Source organism: Canis aureus, chromosome 16 (assembly GCF_053574225.1).
Source record: "Canis aureus isolate CA01 chromosome 16, VMU_Caureus_v.1.0, whole genome shotgun sequence".
Lineage (NCBI taxonomy): Eukaryota > Metazoa > Chordata > Mammalia > Carnivora > Canidae > Canis > Canis aureus.
The window spans coordinates 20369315-20390035 of NC_135626.1; the positions used below are offsets into that span (position 1 = coordinate 20369315).

At 43.6% G+C, this 20721-nt stretch overlaps 1 protein-coding gene and 1 pseudogene across 10 annotated transcripts in view; both read left to right on the top strand.

The window, feature by feature from the left end:
• The first annotated feature begins 3041 nt into the window (after positions 1-3041).
• On the top strand, positions 3042-8070 carry LOC144286087 (mitochondrial glutathione transporter SLC25A39 pseudogene; annotated as a pseudogene).
• Positions 8071-13784: 5714 nt separating this feature from the next.
• Positions 13785-20721, top strand: part of RHOT1 (ras homolog family member T1) — a 63663-nt gene continuing 56726 nt past the window's right edge. For 4 of the 10 annotated variants that reach the window (XR_013354184.1, XR_013354183.1, XM_077852128.1 and 1 more), the window contains exon 1: positions 13786-14020. Coding sequence is in view for 6 of the 10 variants with exons in the window: in XM_077852128.1 (XP_077708254.1) it covers positions 13945-14020 (76 nt within the window). In the remaining 4 variants the exon portion in view is untranslated. Of the gene's footprint in view, positions 14021-20721 lie in introns of all 10 variants that reach the window. The other 6 variants (XR_013354186.1, XR_013354185.1, XM_077852131.1 and 3 more) reach the window with 3 other exon arrangements.

Below are 20721 nucleotides of genomic sequence, written 5' to 3' on the forward strand. Positions count from 1 at the left end.
GATTGGGCACCTGGCTGTCTCAATCTGTAGAACATGCAACTCGATCTTGGGGGGTCGTGGTTTGAGCTCCACAGTGGGTATAGAGATTACTTAAATAAATAAATTTTTAAAAAGATTTTATTTATTTATTCATGAGAGACACACACAGAGAGAGGCAGAGACACAGGCAGAGGGAGAAGCAGGCTCCCCTCAGGGAGCCCGATGTGGGACTCAATCCCTGAACTCCAGGATCACGCCCTGAGCGGAAAGCAGAGAGCAAACGCTGAGCCATCCAGGTGTCCCAATGAATAAATCTTTAAAAACATAAAAACTAAAGTATACAAATCAATGTTTAGTATGGAGTTATGAAACCGTCACAGTATTCTAATTTTAGAATATTTTCATCACCCCAGAAAGACCCTTCATACCTATTAGCTCCCAATGTGTCTTGTAGGTCACCCAGTCTACACATCTTCTTCTCCCTCTCCTTTCCTTGCAATTCAACTGTAGGACCCCAGGCTGTAGCACCCAGTTTGAAGATGTGGAAATTCACATTTGGGCTGTTGCATTGGTTTGAGCAGAAAGCCTTGCAACACAACCCAGCCAGGCAACCCTTGGCAGCACATTTCACCTCTTTGCCCTGTAAGATGGAAATAATTATTATTTGCCCTTCCTTACCTTCCTCAAGGGGTTGCTGAAAGAATTAAAGTAATAGGTCAGGAAACTGGGAAAATGCCATGGTGATTATAACCACAGCAACAATAACAGAGTTATGTCGGCCTCCAATGCACCTTGGCCTCTAACATCTTGAGATCCTGGATCTTGAGATCTTGAGATCCTTGAGATCTTGAGACTTGTGTCTCATTTACATATATATCCTTGAAAACAGGGCCAAGCCAATTCTTCCACATGTTCTACTAACTTGCTTTCTGGCCTCACAACCACTATATATGATGTTAACACACCAGAAAGTGGAGGCCCAGACAGCGTTGGTGGTTTGTCTGAGACTGGTTAGCTGATAGAGCAGTGACCAGGCCCAGTTCCTCTCTCTCAAGTCTCTAACTTTAATACCCTCTGTTAAGGTCCTGTGCTGAACCAGGACCTGGCCTTCCACTCTGATGGGACACAACTAGCCCTAGAGCCACAAGGTACTCTTTTTTTCTGGTTGTTGTTGGTGGTGGTGCTCAGTTAGTATAGTGGCCTTGGTTGAGCAAGGGCAGGCCCTCTCTTTGTGCTGGTTGACCGCTAAAGGGCTCTCTGTTTTCACTTCCTGCATTATGGAGCTTTTATCTTCTCACCCAGAGTCACCTTGATATTTGCCCTTTAAAAGTACCAAGATGGAGAATTCAGAGGCCAGGGTTTTTAGCATCTTGAGGTCCTTTGGTTAAATACCATCCTGCCTGGTGGTTTGGATAATGGGGCCTCTGTGAGCATGGATATTTTATTGCCTGGCCACATGATTTCCCCAAACTGAAGCTGAAGCATAAGAACCAAAAAGGTAGAGAATGGGGCACCTGGGTGGCTCAGTCAGTTAAGCGTCTACCTTCAGCTCAGGTCATGATCTCAGGGCCCAGGGGATCAAATCATTCATCAGGTTCCCTGCTACGTGGGGAGCCTGCTCTTCTCTCTCCCTTTGCCTGCTGCTCCCCCTGCTTGTGCTCTCTTTCTCCTTCTCTGTCAAATAAATAAAGAAAATCTTAAAAACAAAAACAAAAACAAAAACCTGAGACAATGAAGTTTAGCACTCTGCTTCTTTGCTTTTGTCTCAAGTTTTCTGTCAGCATCTGCTTTCCAGGACACTGTGAAAAGTGGTACCCTTTTCTGAAAACAAAACAAAACAAAACAAAAATCCTCCAGAACAGAAATAATGAAGCTGAAATGCCAGTGGCTGAAGGGCCTCTCACTGGGATCTACAGTGTGGGGGAAGGAATCATCCACCCACGCATCAAGCTGGAAAGACATCTCATGGGGGTGCAAAGGCTCATGGGGAGAGTGCCAGGGACTCCTGGGCTGCTTCTCACCCCCCACCCCCCGCAGATGTTTCTCTCAAAAATTTATATTTTCTTGTAGGCTTGTCTCTGTGAAATGCTTTTTTTCTGGGGGTCAGGAAAAAGGGAGTAATGTCAGTGACAATGGCCACTCCTCTCTCTCCCTCTCTCTTCCCCTCCGCCTCAGACACACTCTTCACCCGATGGGGAGGGTGCTCCCACTGGAAGGCATGGTTGTGCCATTATTGGGGCCCAGGGCTTTGTGTTCCTGGAAGAACCCTCTACCAAGCGGAAGCCACCATCTTCTTAGGCTCACGACAGTTATATCTGATACAATTTTATCTGTCCTCCCTCAAATACATTTTTTTTTCTGGAAAAGTTAATTTGAAGACTTTATTTCCCAGCTGATTGCAGAAACAAGCCACAAAATGCAACAATGCTGCTCTTTGGAGATACCTCAGGCCCCTGTGCTGTGGTTGAAGGAAAAATCCCTTCCCTAGCAGCATTTGGGGCTTTTGACAGGAAGGGAGAATTTTCTTTGGTATATGCTCTGTTCCATCATCCCCCATTCCTGCCTGAGCCCTCAGCCCCAAACCCAAATTCATCCTCATTGTAATTGTTGAGAACCCTAATCACTGCAAGGGGCACCTGGCTGGCTCAGTCAGTGGAGCATGTGACTCGATCTCGGGTTTGTGGGTTCGAGCCCCACGTGGGGTGTAGACATTGCTTAAAAATAAAATATTAAAAAAAAAAAACAACCCCAAACCCTAGTCCCTGCATGACTTTTTGTCCTTCCAGAGGAGTGCAGTCTTCTTTTTTAATTACAGTTAGGCTTATGTCAAAGATTTGTTTTGATTTGGGGTTTACGGGATCCCTGGGTGGCGCAGCAGTTTGGCGCCTGCCTTTGGCCCAGGGCGCGATCCTGGAGACCTGGGATCGAATCCCACATCAGGCTCCCGGTGCATGGAGCCTGCTTTTCCCTCTGCCTATGTCTCTGCCTCTCTCTCTCTCTCTCTCTCTCTGTGACTATCATAAATAAATAAAAATTAAAAAAAAAAAAAAAGAATCTTGGATTTGGGGTTTACCTTCCTAACTAGCCACAGGCTTTCTCAGGACATGGTTTCCCAAGCTTCAACCCTTTGTGTGCCACGATTCTTGTCACATTTGCACCATTTTTTACTTACCTAATATTTTTCCCTAAAAAAATAAAAAGTTTTTTCCTAAACCAACTCAATAACTCCCCGCAGGTATATTCATTTCAAAAGGAAACTTAGGGGACTTAAGGGAAACTTAAGGGTGGCTCAGTCAGTTGAGCATCTGCCTTGGCTAAGGTTGTGGTCCCAGGGTCCTGGGATTGAGCCCCACATCAGGCTTCCTGCTCAGTGGGGAGTCTGCTTTTCCTTCTCCCTTTACCCCTCCCCCTGCTCATACTCTCTGTCAAATAAATAGATAAAGTCCTTAAAAACTAATTTAGGGACGCCTGAGTGGCTCAGTGGTTGAACGCCTCCCTTCGGCCCAGGGTGTGATCCTGGAGTCCCCAGATAGACTCCCACATCGGGCTCCCTGCATGGAGCCTGCTTCTCCCTCTGCCTGTGTCTCTGCTTCTCTTTGTGTCTCTCATGAATAATAAATAAAATCTTAAAAAAATAACACTTAAAAAAGTAAAACTATGTAAATGGAAATCAGAATCACGTGTCTTAAATAACAAGGAAAACCCTAAATATGTTTCACGGAAAACACAATGTGACTAGCTTGGCTCTATCCTATAAGGCTCTGAACCCAAGGCTTGCTCTGGAGCTCGCTTGCTTGAGTTTTCTCTCTCTCAAAAGGAGATTATCAGGTGTTATAGATTTACTGAGGCTTTCACCTTGACTTAATTAGGATGGAAACATAATAGAAAAGGAAAGAACCTTCTGGCCACAGGGGTCACTATGTCCAATGTCCCCACACCATCTACAATTATCTTGTTCCATCACTTCCACTTAGGATAATTTGGCCTAAGATTTGGCCAAGATATAATTTGGCCAAGAGATTGGCCTGCTGCAGTATGGAAGACTGTGTCTTCCTTCTTGGCTCAGTGAAGTCTTTTCACCTTTATTTTTCAAAATTAATATGCCCTGGGAAGAAAGCCTTACACCTTTGCTCAGGACACAGTGTCTTGGAGTCACAGACAATCTTTTCTTCACCACTTTCTGCACAATTAGTTACCAAGTTGTGACACTGGATTTCTGCCTTCTCAAATCATCCCAACTACGGCTTCCCTCTGCACCTGTTCTGGTTTAGACTCTAATCACTTCTCTACTGGATTATTTTGACTTAAGCCCCTCTGTCTCTAGTCAGAACCCCCTTCCATCTGTTCCCGATTGCTCCTAGTATTAGTACGTCTTCTATTTTTTTTTTTTGGATTAAAAAAATGTTATTTATTTGAGAGAGAGAGAGAAAGAGTGACTGAGTGTGAGACAGAGCACACGAGCAGAGGGGAGGGGTCATAAAGGGAGGGGTCAAGGGAGAAGCAGACTCCCCACTGGGCAGGGAGCTGGATGGGAGACTCCATTCCAGGGCCCCAGGATCATGACCTGAGTGGAAGGCAGATTCTTAACCGACTGAGCCATTCAGTTTTCCCCCTTCCCATCTGTTCTCATTCTGTTAATGTGAGCTTCCCTGAACACAAATCAGGTATCACTCTTCCACTTAGAACTCCTCAATGTTCCTCAGTGCCTCCAGCAGAAGGTTCCACTTGCTACCTCTATCTTCCCTATCTCTAGCCCCATTTCCTGTCATCCTCCCACACATAGGTTCCACCCCAGCCACCTTGCTTTGTGTCATGTCATGTACTTTTGTGTATCCAGTCTACTTTGCCTGTAATATCCTCCCCCTTGTCTAGAGGGAAATCTCCGTTGAAAATGGTGCACAATGTGTTTAAATGGGATCAAAGCAGATGTACTAATACTAGGAACATTCAGGAAGGCCACTCAGGCTAAAACCATGGCATTTTTCCTAAGAGTTCTCTGGAGATATTGGCATTTTTGCTGGGTTAAGGCATGGCGTTGCCTGGGGGTCATCTGTTAACACAGCCCAGTAGGAAGAGGGGACTACCAGAGGAATGGGACACAGCCACATAGGTCTTGCTGGTTTGGGCTAGGGAAGGTAAAGATTTAGATTATGAGGTGCCACTTTTTATGGAAGGTTTTTGAAAGGTTTGGGTACATGGAGAATGATTGGGAGGATTCTGGTGAGAAGAAAGATGAATTGTTTTGTCCACAGCTTGCTTCCCATAACAAATCTGTGTTGTTCATTTCTGTGTCCCTAGCACCTAGCACAGAGCCTCACACATGGTGGAGACAATAAATACTTGTTAAATGACTTAATAAACATGATATTCTACATTAGTATCTCAAAGCATTGAGATACTATTCTTCTAAATATATTTTTTTAAAGATTTTATTTATTTGAGAGAGCAAGAGAGTGAACAAGCATATGCAGGGGGAGGGGCAGAGGGAGAAACAAACTCCCTGCTGAGCAGGGAACCTGATGCGGGGGGGCTTGATCCCAAGACCTTGAGATCACGACCTGAGCTGAAGGCAGACAGACGCTTAACCAAATGAGCCACCCAGGCACCCCTCTTCTAAATAGTTCTATTAATTTTATTTAAAAAATTAAATTAACTTGACATGTTACAAAAGACAGTTGTACTAAAAATTCACAATCTTTAATACATTTTTCCTTTCTTTATACTCTCATCTAATATTTATGTACATCCGTTAGTTTTTAATTACCCGATGAACACATGTGCATACTTGTAAAGCTTCAAAGCTACAAAAGTATAGAGGGTAAATGTTGCATAAATGTATATCATACTTGATTTTTATATAACTGTAATTATGTGGTTTTATATTTCTATTTTTTCACTTATTTTGTAAATACTTTTCCATATCTATTAAGATTTTATTTATTTGAGAGAGAGAGAGAGAGTGGTGGGAAGGGCTGAGGGAGAGGGACAAACAGACTCTCCACTGAGCTGAGCTCCACACATGGGGCTCTATCATTGGATCCTGAGATCATGCTCCAAGCTGAAGGCAGATGCTTAACTGACTAAGCCACCCAGGTGCCCCCTCCATATCTTTAATAGTCGTTAGTTTTAATGACTGCAAAGATTCTCCAATTTATTTATTTATTTTTAAAGTAATCTCTGCACCCAATGTGGGGCTTGAACTCATGACCCTGAGATCAAGAGTCATGTGTTCTACTGACTGAGCCTGTCAGGTGCCCCATAATGACTGCAAAAGTTGGCAGAGGCGGCCTTGGTGCTGGGTGAGCGGCCCGGACTATACAGCTGCCGCCGAAGGGCCATGGGCCCGCTGGGCCCGGGGCGCCCGCCTAGAGCCAGAATTGAAGCTGCAAGATGCCTGACCAGGACCCTGGGGCTATTAGCCCCCTCCAACAAACGGTGGCCTCAGGAACTGGGGCTGTGGTCACCTCCCTCTTCATGACACCCCTGGACGTGGTGAAAGTACGCCTGCAGTCTCAGCGCCCCTCGACGGCCAGTGAGCTGATGCCTCCCTCCAGACTCTGGAGCCTCCCCTACGCCAAATCGCCCTCCTCTCCGATCCACAGGGAAGTGCCTCCTATACTGCAGTGGTGTTCTGGAACCCCTGTACTTGTGTCCAAATGGTGCCCGCTGTGCCACCTGGTTTCAGGACCCTACCCGCTTCACGGGCACCATGGACGCTTTTGTGAAGATCGTGAGGCACGAGGGACCAGGACCCTGTGGAGTGGCCTCCCAGCCACCTTGGTGATGACTGTGCCGGCCACTGATGACCAACCCAGGACCTTCCTTTGTGGTCGAGCCCTGACTTCTGACCTCTACGCACCCATGGTGGCTGCTGCCCTAGCCCGCTTGGGCACCGTGACCGTGATCGGCCCCTCGGAGCTGGTGCGGACAAAGCTGCAGGCCCAGCATGTGTCCTACCGGGAGCTGGGCTGCGCGCCTGTGTCCGAGCAGCGGTGGCTCAGGGTGGCCGGCGCTCGCTATGGCTGGGCTGGGGCCCCACTGCCCTTCGGGGTGTGCCCTTTTCAGCCCTGTACTGGTTCAACTATGAGCTGGTGAAGAGCTGGTTGAGTGGGCTCAGGCCAAAAGGCAAAAGACCAGACATCCGTGGGCATGAGCTTTGTGGCTGGCGGCATCTCAGGGACGGTGGCGACCATCCTGACTCTACCCTTCGGCGTGGTGAAGACTCAATGCCAGGTCGCGCTGGGGGCGGTGGAGGCTGTGAGAGGGACGCCCCCACGAGCCGAGTCCACCTGGCTGCTGCTGCGGAGGATCAGGGCTGAGTCAGGCACCAGGGGCTCCTTGCAGGCTTTCTCCCAAGGATCATCAAGGCCGTCCCTTCCTGTGCCATCATGATCAGCACGTTTGAGTTCGGCAAAAGCTTCTTCCAGCGGCTCAACAGAGAACAGCCTCTGGGCCCTTAGAAGGAGATGGGACAAGGACTCCATCTTTTCCATGGATTGGGACGGGTGGTGGGCGGAAGGAGACTGAGCCAAGTGCCTTGTCTTCAGCACTGAGGGAAGGGGCCTCATTTCCCTTCCCCCTCAACTCTGAGCCCCAGGGGTAGGGGGCTCCCCCTCTAGGCCTGCTCAGGCCCCCCCAAAACAGCTTTCTTCCTGCCATTTTTCATTCCCAAGCCCCAAGGATAATCACTATTCCACCACCTCCCCCACCCCAAGTTGAAGACCAAATCTAACTGACCCCTCCCTCCCTTCCCACTGTTTTCCTGTGTGTTTGCTGTAGCTGGGTCTGCTCCCAGGAGCCACAAAGCCCTGGGCCTGGTGTAGTCTGCACCCATCCCAGTTAATTCCTGGAATCTAAATATGATGAACTTCTTTCCAGTAAAAAAAAAAAAAAAGACTGCAAAAGTTCTAATAATTTTATGTCATACTAATTTATTCCCTTATAATTGTATGCTTTTCCATTTTTAACTGTTGTGTAATGTTCCTCTAAATAGAATATGTATATGTATATATATTTTTCTTCTTTGAATTATTTTCTTGGACTATATTTAATTGTAATGACCTCTTTGCAGAAATAAACAGAAATTCTAAATTTACTGTTCTGTGGAATTTTTTGTTTTGCAGAAATAGCCTGTGGCCTAAAAATTTCTGAGAATAAGTGGTTGATATCTATAATAAGTCAGCAAAAGTTTAATGTCTTTACAGTGATTAAAAGTTATATTAAATGCATTTTTGCCTTTCAGAGTTTACAATTTGAGTGGGGAGGCTAATCAATTTGCCCTTGGAAAGATAATGTATGTCAGCAAAAGAATTCCAAATAAAAAAAATGCAGCAAATGGTGATAAAATGTATACTGATTATACATTAAGCAATGTGATAAATGTTTTATCTTGATTTTATTTAATTTTCAAAAGGGTCCTATGAGAGCTCCATTTTGCAGATGAGGTTTATGTTTTCAGAGAGGTTCTGTAACTTGCCCAATGTTGTACAGGTAGCAGAGTGTTGGAGATAAACTGTAGGCTCCAGCGCCCATGGTCTTACCCATTCCCTACGGGAATTCAGACCACTTGTGGGGAGGATGGATCTGAGAGGCTTCTCAATGTCAAGCATCTCTTAATTGAGGGTTCTTGTTTTACAACCTATATTTGAAAGGAGCTTAAGAAAATTAAAAAGAAAACTGGATGCAACCTCATCAATGTGAGGGTTTTTCTTTTTTGTTTTTTTTGTGGGTTTTTTTTTTTGTTGTTTTGTTTTTTTCTTTTTTGGACAAAAATCATCCTTTACTGTCGTGTTGAGTGTTATGAAAAGTATCTAGTACTTCAAGACCTAAAATGCCCATGCTTTTTTCAAAAACTAAAGAGAATTCATAAAATAAAGCATTTGTACCCTGCTGAGTGCATTTTCTTTCTTTCTTTCCTTCTTTCTTTCTTTCTTTCTTTCTTTCTTTCTTTCTTCCTTCCTTCCTTCCTTCCTTCCTTCCTTCCTTCCTTCCTTCCTTCCTTCCTTTCTTTCTTTCTCTCTCTCTCTCTTTCCTTCTTTCTTTCTTTCTTTCTTTCTTTCTTTCTTTCTTTCTTTCTTTCTTTTTTGAGTATAGTTGAGACACAATGTTACAAAAGTTTCAGGAATAGTGATTCCACAACTCTGTAAATTATGCTGTGTTAACAGATGAGGATCCGATGTGGAAAAATTTCCTTTCAACATGGTTAGTTATCAAATGCCTTTTAATAAGTAGTGCTGAGTAACATACCTTCCAGCCTAATCACGCAAACAGAATCCGTGTCCTCTAGGGACCCATCCATGTGACTATGTAGAAGACATGGATATTTGAACAGTTAACCAAGAATAAGTGCATTAAAAGGCAAGATAAAATATTCACTCTGTATCAAAGCATTGGACTTTTCTGCTCCACCAGAGCAGGCTTGACAGGAAAAGGAAGACGTCTTCCAGGAAGGAATGGGAGACAAAAGTGAAGAATGAGTGGATGATGAATGATACTTCGGGTTTAACTTGAAGACCAAAGATGAGGGCGCCTGGGTGGCTCAGTGGTTGAGTGTCTGCCTTCTGCTCCAGTAATGATCCCGGGGTCCAGTCCCCGCATCAGGCTCCCCATGGGGAGCCTGCTTCTCCCTCTGCCGGTGTCTCTGCCTCTCTCTCTCTCTCTCTGTGTGTGTCTCTCATGAATAAATAAATACAATCTTACAAAAGAAAGAAAGAAAGAAAAAGAAAGAAGAAGAAAGAAAGAAAGAAGGAAAGAAAGAAAGAAGGAAGGAAAGAAAGAAAGAGAAAGAAAGAAAGAAAGAAAGAAAGAAAGAAAGAAAGAAAGAAAGAAAGAAAAGAAAAGAAAGAAAGACCAAAGATAGAAGGATCTGAGGAGCAGGACCAATGCCAGCCCAAGTCTTACTTGGCCTCTTGCCCAGGACTGTGTCTAACTCACCAATCAGAGGCCAACCTCTTGTTCCATCCAATGTCAGTCATCTTCTACCCACTGGCCCTGGGTGTTCCACTATCCTGGGATGCAAAGAGAGGCTGTGTGGCAAGCTCCTCCTTTGACAGACATAAAAGATGGATCCTGTTATCTCCTGGCAGAAGTACTTTGTTTAGACCTCCCCATGTCTCCTGCAGAGTTGAAGAGGGAAGAAGTTTGTCTTGTGATAGTAGAGCTTCTTCTTAGCAATATTTTGGAGGAATATTCCATCAGTGCCTTCTAGATTCCAATCTGTCCTCTTGGCTTTATCCAATATACTTAATATACAGTAATCAATCTGTAATACCTCAATAGTAAACTCTACTGCCAACAACTCCATTCCCTGGCTTATTTTTGCTGCAGTGTGTCATCATGTGGCTCTATGCTTAGGCACAGAGAGATGTACAGAAGTCACTTTCTTCACAATTTACTTTATTTATTTAACATTAGTAATCACTGACCACGTACCATGCACTATTCTGTTTTCCTGGTCTATCAACTCACTTAATCTTCATTACAATTCCATGAGGTGTACTTACCATTTAGCAGAAGGGACACAGAGAAGTTAAACAATTTCCTTGATGGTGCACAGCTAGTAACTGGCAAAGCTGAGGTTCAGACCTAGGCAGGCAGACTCCAGAGTCCCTGCTCTTAACCCCTGAACTCTGCTGTCTCTAGAACTTCAGAGTGACCCTTGATGGGTGCCTGTTAAGATCATGAGAAGGGCATATCATGGGAGTGCGGGGGTCCGAAGCTCTAAAAGTATAGCTGACCAGGAGATGGAGAGGGGCTGTAAGAAGAAACTTACATTTTCCAGGAGGCCCAGACACTCTCTCCCACACTTTAACAACTGCTGGTCTCCATTAGTTGTTGCCTGTCGAAAGTGGTTGCTGGCTGTCCCTTTACTGCAGCCTTGAGTTTGGATTTTTAAGTAGGTTTTATTTACAAAGGAGTTCCCAGTATTAACTCTGTGATATTCCCCTACCAAATAAACTCTTCTGAGTCCCCTGCCTTCCAGATGTTTAAATTAATAGAAATGCCAAAGCTGTTGCCGAGCACACATGTACAACACTATGAAGATCTTATCTCTTCTCATGCTCCTGGAGAAGTCCCTCAGAATTAACACTGTCATCGGCTGACAGTGCTGTTGCAGGGCTCCTGGAGTCAAGATTCTTCACAAAGGGTTGCTTAGAACAGGCAGTGCCCTAAAGAATTTGCCCCCTCCCTCATAAAGGGCATTTGTTCTTTGTTTAATATTTGTGTAATTTATGTTTCTTTTTAAGAAAAGAGTTTTTTCACATATATTATTTCATGGGATCCTCCAAACAATTCCATGAGGTAGAGGAGTGGGAAGAGATGATAGTCTTCATCTGGTAGAGAGGAAACCGAGGCAACAGGTGATGTGACTTGTCCAGAGTCACATACTAAGGATGGCAGAGCCAGGCTCGGTCTCAGCTATATTGCCTTCGGCAAGTCATGGTACCTCTCTGGGTCTTGCTTTTTTTTACCTATAGAGTAATGAGATTGAAATAGGTGCTCTGTAGGGTCTTTTCAACTCAACCATTGTGTAATCCTAAAATTCAGAAGAATTCTTTTCCCTGAAAGATCTGGCTAGCAAGACTCCTGAATTTCACATTTCCATCCATCTTATTTGCATCCATCCTGGAATATGACTTCATTACGTTTCAGCAAGCAGGGAGTGTCTCTCACCTCTCTCCCTGCTTATATAATAGTGTTTTTTGGAAGCGCTTCCTCTCCTATGCTCTTTAGGGACATCTTTATTTTATTTTTTTATTTTTAAAAAATATTTTATTTTTTTATTCATGAGAGACACAGAGAGAGAGAGAGGAGACAGACAGAGACAGACAAACAGGCAGAGGAAGAAGCAGGCTCCATGCCGGGAGCCCGATGTGGGACTCGATTCCAGGTCTCCAGGATCAGGCCCTGGGCTGAAGGCGGCGCTAAACCAGAGCCACTCGGGCTGCTCCTAGGGACATCTTTATACTAAGAGGCAAAGATGATAGCTGAAATCAATAGAGTGGGATCCCTGGGTGGCGCAGTGGTTTAGCGCCTGCCTTTGGCCCAGGGCGCGATCCTGGAGACCTGGGATTGAATCCCACGTCGGGCTCCCAGTGCATGGAGCCTGCTTCTCTCTCGGCCTCCTCTCTCTCTCTCTCTCTGTGACTATCATAAATTAAAAAAAAAAAAAAATGAAATCAATAGAGCAAGTACCACGAGTCTGGCACTATACCAAATGTTTAACCTGTATTATTTTACTTATTCTTCAAAACTACCTGAAGAGGTAAGTGTTATTATCACTATCGCTCTGTTACTGAATGGACAGGTTGGAGACGTAAAAGAACTTACTTGGGACACCTGGGTGGCTCAGTGGCCGAGGGCCTACCTTTTTGCTCAGGGGGTGATCCTTGGATCCTGGAATCAAATCTTGCATCAGGCTCCCAACAGGGAGCCTGCTTCTCCCTCTGCCTGTGTCTCTGCCTCTCTCTCTGTATCCCTCATGAATAAATAAATAAAATCTTAAAAAAATATATAAAATAACTTACTCAGGGTTACATACTTAATTAGGTAATGGACTCTAGATTCAATCCCATGCAATTTGTCAGCAGCTCTTAACTAGTACACCAACACCCAGGGCTTCTCCTAGGAAAAAGGAGGGTTGTATTATGCCCACTTCATTTCTCTAAAAATGTATTATGTAATTTTTTAAAAAGATTTTATTTATTTATTCATGAGAGACACAGAGACAGGCAGAGACATAGGCAGAGGGAGAAACAGGCTCCCTGCGGGCAGCATGATGCGGGACTAGAGTCCAGGATCATGCCCTGAGGCTAAGGCAGACGCTCAACCACTCTGCCACCCAGGTGCCCTCTATTAAGTAATATTTAAGATGAAAAAAACCGCACATTATGTAGATTGTATTTCCTCATTAATTCTAAATATCCGTCTATTTACCTACTCTCTCTCCCACTGTGTGCCAAGCACTGTTCTAGCATTCGGGATGTAGCAACAAATTCCTCCAGATAGAGAGAGCCAGGAGGAAATAAGGCAATATTAGGAAAATCACTAATAGTTCACTATCGAGTGTCACCCATGTGTCCAGCGCTAGGCTCGGCAAGCTTAACTAAAGATAAGTATCAGAAGACCTAGCTCAAAGAAAACCGCAGAAAGTGACTTAATTTGGCTTAGAAACTAAGTTTGGCTTAGAGCAAAGTCATTTCGTTGGCTACAAAGAAATGAATCTGTTTACAAGGACAATGTTAAAAAGAATGTCATTATTATTATTTTTTTGAATGTCATTATTTTGATTTTTTTGTTGTTTTTGTTTTTGAATGTCATTATTTTGAACTGCTTTTTGTAAGCCTCACCGGCCAAAAGCAGCTGATGGTGGCTCTGGGTAGTGGAAAAGGCTGTATCCTGGCCGCCAGGGACCCTTTCAACAATCAAGCATTTTCCGAGGGCTTTGTCCAGTAAGGTATGGATGCTACTGAAAACCAGGTAGACTGGCTCCTGGAAACTACAGTCCGCTACGAATATTCCCGTCCTGAGTCACCGCCAACCTCTAGCTCTGTGACCTTGGATAAGTACCCTCGCCTGCCCCAATTCTGCAAAATGAACGGGGTCAGACTAGCGGATCTGCCCCTCCAAGTCGCAGGCGCATCCCGCCCGGAGAAGGGCATCCCGGAGAAGGGCGGGCGAGGCGTCCAGGCCCTGCGCTGCGGCTAGCCAGACGCGGGGGGCGCCGCTCGAGCCCGGGCAGCGTTCGCGTTCCGAACGCGCTTGTCCCTCGCGGCGCCCCGTCGGCCCCGCCGCCGCCGCCGCGCCCGCGGAGCCGGAGGAGGCGGAGCTGGAGCTGTCCCGGCTCCCGAGCGGGGAAGCAGCCGAAGGGGCGGCGCGGCGGCGGGGGAGGCTAGCAGGCGGTGCCTGCAGCGCCGGGAGAGCGGCGCCGTGGGGTGGGCGCTCCCGGCGAGAGGTGTCCGCTCCATGCGTGCTGGCCCAGCCCGGCCCCTGCGAGCCGCAGACATGAAGAAAGACGTGCGGATCCTGCTGGTGGGAGAACGTGAGTCCGCGCGCCGCGGCCGCCGCAGCCCGTGCTTCCCGGGCCTGCTCGCGCCTCTCCGCCCCCGCCAGCCGCAGGCGGGCCTCGGCCTCTCTCACCTGGGCCCCCCGCCCCTCCCGGCCCTGCCCCGGGCGTCCCCGTGAGCCTCTGGCCGCCGGCCTCAGCCCTCCCAAGGTCCTCTCTTCCTTTTCCGCCCGGAATCCTTCCTTTCTGGGCCTCAAAGCGTTTCCGAGGCCGCTTCCTTTTCAGACCCTCTTGTCTTGCGTGGAGATTCCCTTGTCACCGCCTGGCAGGTGCTTGGAACAGGCCGATTGACCAATTGGGATGGCGTGGACCGGCTCTGGGGAAGCTAGGGGGAGGGGTGCAGAATTGTTCGACTTGCGGCAAGGTCAGGGTTCTGCTGCCTTTTTTTTTTTTTTTTTTCTTTTTTTTTTTCCCTTTGGTGCTCGCAGTGCTCTCTAGACACTGATTCCAAGGTATGGAGCGTTTTTTGGCGATACTTCGCTTTGCATTGGAATAACTGCTGGTAGACTCGGTATTTCCTCAAAAATTCATTTTCCACTTCACGTTAGACAAGTTAATACAGGTGCTCGATGAATGAATAACCATCTGGGGAGGGTCCTTTAGTTGAAAGAATTATTGTCAACCAAAAGGCCTAACCCCCCCCCCCCCACATTATGTATTCCATAGCTACTTGGTAATTAATTTATAAATAACAGGCACACAGGAGATCCAAACAGACACATGCGCCTAAGACCCCCTAGAAATTCTTAGATTTCACCCTTTGAAGATATAATGAAGGAGAAATGCCTTCTGATCACCGACTTGTTATCACAGGGACTTCTTGATATCATTTGACTAGTTACATGACTCATTTGGTAGGACTAAAATAAGAAAGTGGGCTGGGAGGACTGAATTGTTTGTACATTAGTTAATGCTCTGCCATTGATGTTTCGAAGCATTCTGTTTCAAACTCCATTTCATCCTACTAGAGTAGCCCCTTCAGGTCACTGTGATGCACTCTCAACGAGGAAAGCTAACACATTTTTACCCTCTTCTGTAGTGTTCTTTGATATTCATTGAAATCTCTGTTCATCTGCTCTTTGGAGAAGTCTTTAGCATCAGAATTTGGAAGTAAGCCTGCCCTGACACAGTTTACCTTTTGTTTGCAGTTGTGAATTTTAGGCTTTATTTACAACAATATCTTAATCTGTATTTTGCATGGATTCCCTTGACAAAATTCAAGAAGGTGTTATTTAACATATATTTCATAGCTTATGCATCTGGAATCATGTAGAGAAAGTGAGTAGATAGCCATTTAAAAAGCTGATCCTGGGGCAGCCCGGGTGGTGGCTCAGCGGTTTAGTGCCGCCTTCAGCCCAGGGCATGATCCTGGGGTCCTGGGATGGAGTCCCATGTCAGGCTCCCTGCATGGAGCCTGCTTCTCCCTCCTGCCTGTGTCTCTGCCTCTCTGTGTCTCTCATAAATAAATAAATAAAGTCTTTAAAAAAAATAAAAAAATAAAAAGCTGATCCTTAACTGTCATAAAATAGTTTTATAGTACAGTAATTGTAATACTAATTTTCTAGAAGCAAAATTCCTATGTTTTGGTTTTGAATATAGGAAGCAATTACATATAATTAGTCTGTAAAACATCTAAATAGAAATGCTATACATATGTAAGATACGTTGTCAGCCTTAGGGCATTTAAATTAAAATGTTAACAGTGTTACTTAGAAGTACATAAAAGAACCCAAAATTTGTTAGAAAAATTGAAAGTCATTTTCTGCAGATATGAAAACAAATAGAGATGAGAAAAGTGTGCATGTATGAGTTTTTTGATCACAGGGAGAACCTGACATAAAAAAAGCCTTAATTTTTAAGGAAAACAGTTTTCTTGAAAAGGTTTGTACCAAAAGTTTTAGGCCAGTTACCATATATATCATTTTTTTTCACATTTAGAAATATTAGAATTATACTTAATGTGAAATATGTAATTTTATTTTATTATTTTTTAAAGATTTTTTTTTATTTATGAGAGACAGAAGGAGAGAGGCAGTGACACAGGCAGAAGGAGAAGCAGGCTTCCTATGGGTAGCCGGATGTGGTACTGGATCCTAGGACCCTGGGATCATGCCCTGAGCTGAAGGCAGGTGCTCAACCACTGAGCCACCCAGGCGTCCCAAAATATGTAATTTTAATTTGTTAAATTAAAAGCAGGTATTTTGGAGGGGAAATGTTTGAAGCATTATCTTTTGAGATTTAGTGTAAATATTTGACAGCTGTTAACCTAAGTGTACCATTTTACTTTTTTTTTTTTTTAAGATTTTATTTATTTATTTGACAGAGGGAGTGCGTACAAGTAGGGGGAACAGCAGGCAGAGGAAGAAGAGAAGCAGGCTCCCTGCTGAGCAGAGAGCCTTGTGGGTCTTGGTCCCAGGACTCTGGGATCACGACCTAAATGGAAGGCAGAAGCTTAATCCACTGACCCACCCAGGCATCCCTAGCTTTACCGCTTTAAATGCTGGGTAAACATAAATGTGACCAAACCTATTTTAATAAATAAAAAAATAAAAAACTGGCCTAACACATGGATTTATTAGGTAAACCACTTTTTTAGGTAAAAGTGGTGGTAATTTAGTTGTCATTTTAAGACAGTTAAGAGGAATGGGGAAAAAAAAAGCATCATCTTTGGTATTTTTAAAAAATATTTTAATTTATTCATGAGACTTCATTTAGCCTATATTTAGTATACTATATTTTATAAAAGATTTTATTTATTTATTCATGAGATACACAGAAAGAGAGAGAGAGAGAGGGGCAGAGACACAGGCAGAGGGAGAAGCAGGCCCCATGCAGGGAGCCCGATGTGGGACTCGATCCCAGGTCCCCAGGATCAGGCCCTGGGCTGAAGGCGGTACTAAACCGCTAAGCCACCCAGGCTGCACTCATCTCTGGTATTGTTGTAAAGTCTGTTCCTTCTCTATCACTTCAGTACAGTTTACTGCTGTTAGTGTCTGGCCCTGAACCACAGAGCAGCAGCTTCATTCACTGAAGCTCCCAAATAGTTGTGAATGGTTTCAACATTCTGTTGGCTAAACCTATGCTGTACTCTGGAGGTGGAATGGATCTTTTCTTGGCCCATCCAGAATCTGGATTCTGATCCATCCAGGCTTAAATGCTAACCAGTTGCTTATTGTCTATTAAGTTCTGAGATCGAAGAAGTTAGATTGTCTATAAATTTTAAAATATTTATTTGCAGAGAAAGCCAAAGTGTTTTAAGTATCATCTGCTCCTTAATAATATTGAACATAATGAGGACCATTCAGACCACGGTAAAAGTCAGTTGCCATTCTTTAAACGGAACGTATTTTTTTAGATTATTAAGAATGCAGCCACATAAAACTTAGTTCTTCAGGTTATTGTTTTTCATGGTCAGATTCTTTGGCCAGAATTTATATTTAAGTAGATTTGCATTACTATGCTTAACAAATGTCCTTGTTGCAATAAAATTAGCATGAACCTTACTGGCCTTTTATCTAAATCATGTAGCCATCGTTAATAGTACACAAGATTTAGTGAAGTCTTGTTTTTAAGTTGAGATATGTTTGTCCTTACTGGTCAAAATCATTAAGTGGAACTGCTAACCTCTTTTTATTTTTATTTTTTTAAGATTTTATTTATTTATTCATGAGAGACAGAGAGAGAAAGGCACAGGCACAGGCAGAGGGAGAAGCAGGCTCCATGCAGGGAGCCTGGTCTCCAGGATCACACCCTGGGCTGAAGGCAGTGCTAAACCGCTGAGCCACCCCGGCCACCCAGCTTCTTTTTAAATGAATCTGGTCGTTCTTACTCAATATGTCTGATTAGTTTTTCATTAAAAAAAATATTTTATTTATTTATTCATGAGAGACACAGAAAGAGAGAGGCAGAGACACAGGCAGAGGGAGAAGCAGGCTCCATGCTGGGAGCCCAATGCAGGACTCCATCCCGGGACCCCAGGATCACGCCCTGAGCCAAAGGCAGACACCCAACCGCCCAGCCACCCAGGCGTCCCTGATTAGTTTATCACTGAAACTCATTCAAGCCAAACTAGTTCAGGCTTCGATTGGCTCTGGCCTAGGCTTTTGTAATATCTCTCCTTAACTGGTCTTCCGGCTTCTAATTTTGTCTATTCTCTACGTAGCAGGTAGAGTCATCTTTAAAAAATATCTCAGATCCTGTTACCCATTTTTGAAATTCTTTCATGATTTCTCTTTTCATTTAGGATAAAGTCCAAACTTTTTAATGCAGACGTGTGAAGTCTATTAGAATCTGGTCCCTGCTTCGCTCTTATCCTGTTCTCTACTGCTTTCTCAACAAGAGGGCCCTGACTCAGGCAATTCTTCCATGTGTATTTGTTCACTTGTTTTTTGGGCTAGAAAGTAAGCTTCATGAGGGCAGAGGATTTATCTTGTTCATTGTTATATCCCCAGTGCCTGGAGTAGGCCTGGCACAAAGTAGGTGCTCAAATACAGTTGAGCTTTGAGCAACATGGGTCTGAACTATGTGGGTCCATTTATATGGGGATATTTTACAGTACAGTACTGTAAATGTATTTTCCTTATGATTTTTCTTAATAACGTCTTTCCTTTAGCTTACTTTATTGTAGAATATATATATAACATACAAAAATATGTGTTAATAGACTGCTTATGTTATTAGTAAGGCTTCCGGTCAACAATAATTATTAGCAGTAATGTTTTTGGGGAGTCAGAAGTTACCAGGGGATTTTGGACTGCTGGGGGTATGGGGAGTAGGTTGATGCCTCTATCCTCTGCATTGTTCAAAGATCATCTGTAGTTTTTGGTTTTTTTAGAGAGTATGCAAGCTAGCTGGGGGGAGGGGTGCAGAGGGAGAAGGAGAGAGAGAATCACAAGCAGTCTCCATGCTCAGCACAGAGCTGGACTTGGGGCTTGATCTCAAAACCCTGAGATCTTGACCTGAGACGAAATCCAGAGTGAGATGCTTAACCCACTGAGCCACTGGGGGTGGAGGGGGCAGGTCATCCGTAGTTTTTGAAAGAATGAATGAGTTCAAGTTCCATTTATTTAGCCTTTCTTTGTTTTCCAAACTAAACATAAACATTTATGTCTTAGTCATAAACATTTGACCATTGTCCTTTCTTAAATCCAGTCTGCTGTGTGGTTATTAGCATTTGAAGGCAACATTCCTCCAGTCTCCTGCTCCAGGTCCTTAGCTTTATTTTGCCTTGGAGATTCCTGTGTTCTGACAGTAAAACAGACCAGTGACTTTTAATGACAGTGTCATGTCTTGGCTGCCAACAGTTACTACATTCCTTGCCAAAAGAGGTCAGCTTCTCCTTGAAACACCAGAGGTCATTTTAGTAGGATTGGGGAAAAGACTCTTCAGGCATAAGATAGGTATAAGAATCAAAGAAACTTTAGTAATAAGCTAGCATTTATGTTAAGAAAAAAGCTTTCTACAATCCCTTTAAGCCATATTGCTTTCCATTCTGGTCTTTGTTAAATGATATTTGAAGATTAAACTGCTCCAGTTTCAATTATACTGTGTTTAGTACTTTGGGTGATAGGCTGTAGTCAGGTGTGATAGTCTGTGTTCAAGCATAGTCTAGTCTCTTCTGTTCATATAAGGTCTTTTCTCTGTCATTCTCATGTATATATTAAGATCTGTCTTTTTGTTCCTCTGGCACCAGTTGGGCACTACTGTTGATCTAGTTCAAAGGAGAGGGATAGACCATAACATTTGTTCTTCTGCAGTCCAAATAGTCTGCATATGGTCACTGAAATTTCCCTTTAGAACAGTACTCAGCTGTTGCCCCAGGTGCTAAAGCTTCCCAGTTAAAAATGAACACAGTCATCCTCCTCATCCCTGTATAATTACATAATTTAGTAAGAGCCAACAAGTCTTCGTAAGAAGAAGCAGATAAAAATGAGTAGATCCCTTTACTACTTGAAGCACAGGGTGTTTGTTGTCAAGAAAAATAGCCAATATGGCTGGTAGGATGGTAATTGGAACCAGAAAATGTTATTGCCACTTCATGAATATTAGGAATTTGCTGTCATTTAGAACTAGATGTTCAAAAGATGTGATGAAAAGACAAAGAAATTTTTAGCCTGGATAAATCTAGATAATTTGTTCTATAGTGATGAATTATGTTTCCCATGAATGACCTACTTAGAAGCATGGAGTCTCAGACAGCATTGTGGCATGTTGTGTTGAACTGATCAGAAAGCTTTCTGTCTTTGGGAATAATTGTGACCATGCCTTTTGTTTTTATACATCACTTCAGGGTTTCTCAGGCAAAATAGAGGAAGCAGAGACCATTAGATGACTGTCTAACAATAATGTTTTGTCCTCCATATTAATATTTTAAGTATTTTTTATGTATTTTATTTTTAAGTACTTAATTGTATTTTTACATATTCTATTTTATTAAATTCATTTATACTTATTTGTTATAGAATTATGTAATATTATATATTGTATTTTGTATTAAATATAAAATTTAATTGGTACAATAATTAGAGAAGTTTGTTCCTTTATGGAAATTATTTTTTGGAGCAGTTAAAAATATATTCCTGCCTGCCATTGTCGAGGGGCCTTTTGGATTGTAGGCTTATTTAAATAGTTTTTAAATTTAATATTTTAAAATGTTTTGTTTTTAAGATACTCATTTC